Source organism: Centruroides vittatus, unplaced genomic scaffold, assembly GCF_030686945.1.
Source record: "Centruroides vittatus isolate TY-2023 unplaced genomic scaffold, ASM3068694v2 contig_2818, whole genome shotgun sequence".
Classification (NCBI taxonomy): Eukaryota; Metazoa; Arthropoda; class Arachnida; order Scorpiones; family Buthidae; genus Centruroides; species Centruroides vittatus.
In genome coordinates this window covers 855,689-863,348 of record NW_027121792.1, presented here as the reverse complement: position 1 = coordinate 863,348, position 7,660 = coordinate 855,689, and the positions used below count along the sequence as shown (strand labels likewise).

At 33.4% G+C, this 7,660-nt stretch overlaps 1 protein-coding gene across 1 annotated transcript; it reads right to left on the bottom strand.

Annotated features, from left to right (window-relative positions):
• Nucleotides 1–249: 249 nt before the first annotated feature.
• On the bottom strand, nt 250–5,704 carry LOC136972153 (zinc finger protein Noc-like). The gene is made up of 2 exons (XM_067266709.1): nt 5,482–5,704; nt 250–2,228 (listed from the first exon to the last, which is right to left on the bottom strand). The coding sequence occupies exons 1-2, from the start codon at nt 5,539–5,541 to the stop codon at nt 882–884; spliced, it is 1,407 nt and encodes a 468-aa protein (XP_067122810.1). The 5' UTR covers nt 5,542–5,704; the 3' UTR covers nt 250–881.
• Between the last annotated feature and the right edge of the window lie 1,956 nt (nt 5,705–7,660).

Genomic DNA, 7,660 nt, shown 5'->3' with positions numbered 1-7,660 from the left:
ATGTAGATGCTAATGTGTAGAGTTTCCGATTTATTTTTTTTTATAGAATAAATATTATATCTTAAATATTTACTTAAAGCATCTTTAACTAAATTTACCACCTTTTCTTAATTTATCCCATAGTCTATTTATGCAAGTTCGACTAAATAAGTTTGTTTACTGTATAAACATTAAAAATATTCTAAAGTATAATAACAATATTTTTGAATTTATGAAATTGAAATTTATTAAATAATTGAAAATTAAAACTTTCATCTGTGTAAATACAATTTTATTGTAACAAACTGCCTCCACTGTAATGGAACTCTCAGAAACAGTGACACAGTCGAAGTATTAATTTTATCTGGAAATAAAATCGAAAGAGAAATAGTAGAAATAAACAGAATGGGGGAACAAAAACATGAAAGTGCTGCAAATTTAATTTCAAACAGCTATGTTGTTAGAAGGAAACAAACTTTTCAAAATTATTTATATAACAAAAAATATATATTTATATCTATCTTAGCTGTCGTCAGAGGTTTTAGTTTAAGAGCGAGGTTAACTGCCAAAAATGAGGAGGCCAGCCTTCTGTACAAAGCATGCCTATGTACATTTTTTATATTGGGAAATTTTTCTAATATCCAGTCCTCCTCTGTTTGAAAAGTCGTTGTGGCATATATTATACATATCTATGTATTGAGCCATGTCACTGTACACTTACTATTCACATACCACAGTTATATACATCGGGTCTAGGGGAACCGTCGTCGACAATCATCGAAAATTCTGTCTGTCTCTCTCTCTCTCTCTAGCTCCAGCTGAAAAACATAGATGTTTTTGTTTCTATTATCCAGTTACAAGTAGTCTTCTATGTACTATATTTACAGCTCTAAAGATAAGAGCTAAGGATGAACAGGAGGTCCTAACCTCTGACCGTAAAGACTATAAGGAGAATAATACATTCCGAGTGAGGGGTGTGGCAGAGATGGCAAAGGGGCTGTAGGAAATGCTGGTATAGATGGTTTATAAGGGTGGTACCTATTGGCCGACAAGCCCGTCACCGGACTTAAACTCGTAGGATAAGTTCGACGAAGTCCTGCTGGTGTAGTGAGAGATGGTGCAGAAGTATAATGAAGGTGGCAAGCAGCCAGGCCGCCTGGAGATACGCTGAGAGCTGGTGAGAAGACTGGTAGAGTTGTGGCGCTGTCTCCTGCTGATAGATTTGTGTGAGTCCTCAAATGTTGAAGTAACTCTTCAGAAGTAGCAAACCTCTTCCCGCAGTAAGTATCTCCCACCATCCAGCTACAGACGTTCGGCCTAGCCAGAACAGATGGAGAATATAATTGAGAGTTAAAACCTGGCATACCAGGTCCACCTCCAGCAGGTGAAGTCGAACCAGCTAGACTGGGCATGAGACTAGGTAGACCTGGTTGTGCTGCTACCAGTCTGTCGTGGGTACACTGAGTGCATCCACCGGGACATGATGACAATTGAGCACTTTGCAGACTGAATTGGCAATTGGTACAGTACGGATCTCGACAGACGGGAACCAAGGTGGTTCCTCCGGCAGCTGTTTTAACTCGAGCATATCCAACATATGGAGAAAGTGTAGAATAACTGCTTGGCTTCAGAGGACTCATTCCACTTTGCGTGGCGATGCTGGGTGGGAAGGTGTGTCCTGTTGCCGCCGCATCGACTGGGATGGGCCCTCCAACCGGTGTACACCCAGCACAATTGACCAGAGGATTAATGGCATTGTTTAGACCTTTATATGCACCGAGTCCTAGATGTGTCAATGAAAGACTGTCTTTAGTTGAAGAACTATCTCCTCTGGCGAGATCGAGTCCCAAAGAAGAACCGTACCCTAATCCACTTAGGGTATTCTGACTCGCAGAACCGGAACCACACGAATTTGGTAAAGATGACGATTCAGATTTTGGTGTGTCTGAAGAAGGCGTAGACTTCCCACAAGGACCTACACTTCCATTACCAGAAGGAGTCGTATTACCTGTAGCAGGTGTTCCTGACTTGGATGTTGGTGTTTTGCTTTCGTTGTCACTATTTTTTTCTTCCTTTTTGGAAGATTCGTAAGGTTTGAAGGATTTCTCTTCCATTGATTTCTCTTTCGACTTCTCTGCGTCTTTAGATTTTTCTAAAGTCGGTATTAACGGTTTATGATTCGGATTATCCGCTCCTATATTGCTGCATGTTTGGGCTAGGAGGGCCAGTGGACTCTTTTTAGCATCCAGCTGAAAAATATAAATATAAATATTAACCATTTTCGCCACAAAATTAAAATTTCTTCACTTAATAACACACGTTATTTATTCTTGATATTTTATGCAATAAACTACGATAATATAATTATATAAGAGTCAACACCCTAAATTTTATCAGTATAATTACGTAACATAAATAAATCAAAGAGATAATATCAGTTTCTTAAAATGTTAAAAAAAAACAGCATATTAATTATATATATATATATAAAGAAAAATCATTAATTTTCTAATAGTAATCAATATAAGTTTTAAGTTTTAGATTCAAAGAAAAACAAAATAAAATTTATGAAAAGATGCCAACCAGTAAATAATGAATATTTTTAATGATATCAAAGATATAATAAAGAAAATTAGCAAGGAAGAATATTTTATTCCAAGATATATCGTGAGAACTGGTATCATCAATCAAGTGCCGATTGACAACTAATGACATGGAACACGCAATGTGTGGCACTTTAATTATATAGGAGTGATATCTTGCCGAGAAACAGACCACATTTGTAACCGCCAACTGACAAGGTCTAGATGTTAACTGATTAGTCATCAGTTAATGTTGACCTATTCAGTTGCTTATCTCTTATTTTACCTACTAAAAAAGTACTAGATGTGTTTTTGATACATTTCTTTTACAAAACATTTTAAACGTATTCTTTTCACAATTAATTATCGACACTCGTCCATTATATACGTACTAGTGGAGCCAAGAAAATCGCCACGAATCTACGCGAATTTGATAAAATGTTGGCATTGTGTTCGAATAGTGTCAGGGACCTGACCTATTGAAAACTGGCCAAATTGATCCAAGGTTTGTACAAAATGCGGCCAAAAATAATATCCTACTCAGCTGGAACCATTACAAGTTACATTTTTATAATTTAACATAACCGCGATACGTTAAAAATGTTATATATATATATATATAAAGTACGATGGGTTGGCAGATGAATGTAAATTTTTTTAAATCTATGACAATTGGCTTTGAAAGTAAAGAGTTAAAAATAATAAAAGTTAGAGTTAAAAATGTAAAGATAGTTAAAAAAAAATGATATAACCGTTAAAAATGAACTTATGTCCCTGCCTACCTTAAAATTTTCCAGATATTTAGGCTGTGACATACGGCAACCAGGCAGGATTTCGTGGGATTAGTGAACATATACAGGCCTACATAGAAAATTAATCATTGGTCTTGAAAAGCCATAAAAACTGGACCGAACCGCTTTTGGTATAAACCGACTTGGGTGTAATCCCATTTCATGCTTTATGGCTTAAAGATGATTACATAAAAATGGTAATTTTATACTTCGCCAGAAAAATTTAAATCTGTAATTACGAATATTCTTTTTTTTTTTCTTTTCTTCAATTTTTTTTTTACAGTATCCAAATATTAAAGATAAGAGTTTTAAAGTAGTAGTAGTAGTAGACTGTTATTTTTTTAATACTTTTTTACACGTGGGTTGCGGCATCGAAAAATTTCTACTAATAAATTCTGATGATGATAATGTTTTTGTTATAAAATAACACATACAAATCGTTCCTAGTTTATACGAACGTATGGAAAGAGAAAGATTACGGTGATTAAAATAGCAAGTACGATCAGCGAATGTACTGTAACGTACATGAAGCAGATCGTTACAAACCGTTGATTGTGTGCCTACGATCTGTGCAATATAAACAGAAATAAAAGATTTTTTTTTACCGTATATATCACACAAGAACTGTGTTTAAACACCTTTAAAATTTATATATAATATTTTCTCTTCGTTCGATAAATTTTACAAAATAAAAATAAAAATAAAAGGAAAAAATAAGTTAAATAAAATAGAGAAAAATAAGGAAAAAAAAAAACCAGTTTTATATTTTAAATATATAAATTTTTATTACTAGTTTTAATTTTACGAATAAATGAATTTTAAATTACATTTATTTATATGTATATTATTTTATGGAAAGAAATATTATTGTAATATATTAAAAACTAATCAATATAATTAATGGTTGCTCGATCGATGTAAATAAATAAAATCACAGACCAAATATAATATATTATATTTATATATTATATATTATATATATATATATATAAATATATCGCATATTTAATTTATGAAAGCGATAAACTTCAAAACGGATATTACACAATATAAAATTTACAAGAATTTTTCTGGATTTCTTTTTATTTATTTCAAATTTTCTAGATATAATCTAGAATTATAATTTATTCGAGAGAGAAGGAAAAAAATAAATAAATAAATTTGAAAATTTTTTTTTCTTCCTTTTCGAGTTTTGTCTACATAGTTGAAAGGTTAAGTTGATCTTTCCGAAATTGCCCCTTTTTCACCAGGAAGTTTTGCCTTACCTTAATTTACTTACACGTAACGTGTGGCACACCTGTGTCATTAGTTATAAATCATCGACGCCTTTTCTGTGTTTATGACAAGTTCTATGTTGACAGTATGCAATTAGCGTACCCTAAAGTGAGGCCAGGTGTATTCTGACAACCTTGTGTCACGATATTTGACCGTATGGTTGCCTTAGCAACAAATTGTCACTAGAACCGGGTCCGGCAATTAAAATAGGGATCGTAAAAACCCGCCTGGTATGAGTCTTATACGCTTTTCCGGTAAGTGAAGCGCAATTATAACCATATATAGTATGGTAAAGATTTTACTGACATTATTTGCTCCATTTTATACACGGGTTTCGCCCTTTTCGTCCTTGTATACTGCAATAACTTGTACAAACTGATTAAAATCGTAAAATGGAGTCGTAGAGCAGTTTAATGTGTATCGTTACTTTAATTCTCTTAATGACAGTTAATGTTGTTATTACATGGAGGACGGACGGGGTGCCGAAAGTTTCTTTTTCTTTCCTTTTTTTTTTTTTTTAAATTGTAAAAACAGGCGGTTAGTACGAAATTCCGACACGAAGAGGCGCTACTAGTGTGAGTGTGTGTTATGATGTCTCTTTAACTTCGTTTCTATCAAAGCGTCAAGCTGCCCAATAAATCGGTTTATTACATCAGTCGATAAAACTATTTTAAAAATCTACATAAGGGCGAAATTTACGGAGATAATACTCTACGAGTGTAAAGAAGATAATTTATAATATAAAGGAATATAAAAATGGCGACGAAACAAAACTCGGAATGGAAATTCTGCGTTTTATTTACATTTTTCCAAAGATAGTAATAAATTGTTAATAATGTCAAAACGTTACTTACAGTAGTTGGTAAGGGTGATAGATAATCTGGCCTCAAATATTGATTGTTAGATGTTAACATCCTGCACGTCCAAACACTGGTTTTACGTTGCAAGTAATCCGTATGGTTCAGTGATAAGACAACACACACAACATCTATACTTCCTCACCGAAGTCTCGCTAGGCACTGAGCCGACTGGTGACTTAACGAAACCATCAACACAAGACGAGGGCGCCAGTAGCCAGATGTTGTCCAATAGCTGAGGGATTTCCTCCGCCAACATGCCTGTTATTGGCCGTGTGACGTCACGGCTGTCTGTGACGTCACGGAACGGCGGTTGAGCAAACGGGCCTATGAGAGCGGAGGGTAGCTAATGACTTGGCAAGATGCCAGGCGTCGCAGGCTACAAGGCGATCCATCAAGCGGCTGTCACAAGTGCCAATCACAGTTGATTTATGTCAGCTTTTGTTGTCAAGGCCCCACCGTGTGACATGGATGAATAGTTCAAATTGAAGACCGCAGGAAACGGCTTACTAATCTCGATCTGGGTTCTCGCTCCCCCTCACTCTCGTCCCCTTTTGGTCGGGCTCTCAAAAGTTGTCGGCGTTCGGGGTTTGCAGATTGGCCCTAGGCAAAGGCTAATGACGAATTGAGTAGAGCGGGAGACTTCAAAAAAAAATAAAAAAAGATAGGAAAGTTGGGACAATAGAGGTGGATAATTTGAGGAGCAAAGGGTTACTGCGATCTAGATACAAATAAATCTCTTGAGTGATTATTTCAACGCCTTAGTTTTATATTAAAAAAAAATTAAAATAATAAAATAATCATTTCATAAAGTCATAAATTATTTATTAACGTCGATTGTATTTAAAAAAAAAACTTTATTGCATATAAACATCTTTATGTCTGCATTTAGTATATCGGATGACATGACTGGTAAAATATTCATAGTCAGACAAAGTAGAAATAATTTATTAGCAATGACTAGAGTGGAATATTCAATATATTTTAATGATACTGTCGCATTCATTATAATCTCGGGTCAAATGGCCGAATTGACTTGAATTACAATGGATGTAGTACAGCAGAAATACATATTTCTTTTCATTTAATAATCAAAATAAATATATCTATACATAAATATATTTTTTAAATTGTATTTTATTATCAACCGACTTCATTATTCTACAGTTTTATTTGATTTTTTTATTTATATTTTATAAGCGTACATAAAAAGAAAAGATTAGTTAAATTGATTTTTCCTTTTAGGCAACCATTTTGTCGATTATAAAAATATTTTCAGTTAATAATTATTTTAATAAAATAACGAGACAAAATTTTAATTTATCATAAAAACTAATTACTCATTAATTTTATCGCGCATAAATTATGCTAATTTAACCGTGAATAAAATTAATTATTATTTTACGAAATATTATAGACGTTTAGGGTCAATGTTATCGTGTTAATTTCTACATAAAATATCAAATAGGCGCAAGTACACTTGACCAAAATTGCCTGAAAAATAAGATAATTTTACTTTATTATATTCGTATATAAACTCAATTCTTTTATTTTCTATTTAAAAAAAGTTAAACAAGTCTTATTAATTTAAAAAATGCCGCTGTTTGAAATCAATAACATATATTAATAACGTCACTCAACAGCATTTTTTTAAATAAAAGATAAACAAATAAAATTAAAAATTATAATTAATCTTATATATACATAAATTAGCATATATTTTTTCCCAGTCAAATACGTTGGAAAGCGTGGAAAAAAACTGTATTTATTACTTTTAGTATATATATATATATGAAAGCAAGATAAAGACTATGTTACGAAGAGAAAAATCTTTCACTAGCAGTTTTTTTTCCCCCTAATGACAATGATGATTGTTGGTACTTACATAAATAAGTTAACTTCTTCCCGGTTGTGGTGGACTACGAAACAATTCCGGTGACTCATCAATGACGAAATTCTATTGTTAGGTCTGTAGTGTCAGTATAATTCCGGAAAATTCACTTTCTAACTTCCTGATTATCCGGAAAGGCACTCTGGTAAGCCACTTCCGGTTATCGCTCCACCGGATTCTTGGTTAAGATGCTGATGACTGGGTAGACTTTTGCTGAAGTGATTGATGACTCGGACAAGGGTTACATTATTATACGATCTACGGTTAATAAGACGTCCGGGTGAG

What these genes read in the sequence shown, in the direction of transcription:
- LOC136972153 (XM_067266709.1), bottom strand. Translation starts at nt 5,541, where the DNA reads ATGTTAACATCTAACAATCAATATTTGAGGCCAGATTATCTATCACCC. An exon ending in TATCACCCTTACCAACTACT is followed by an intron (nt 2,229 to 5,481) that starts GTAAGTAACGTT and finishes TATATTTTTCAG; the next exon opens with CTGGATGCTAAAAAGAGTCC.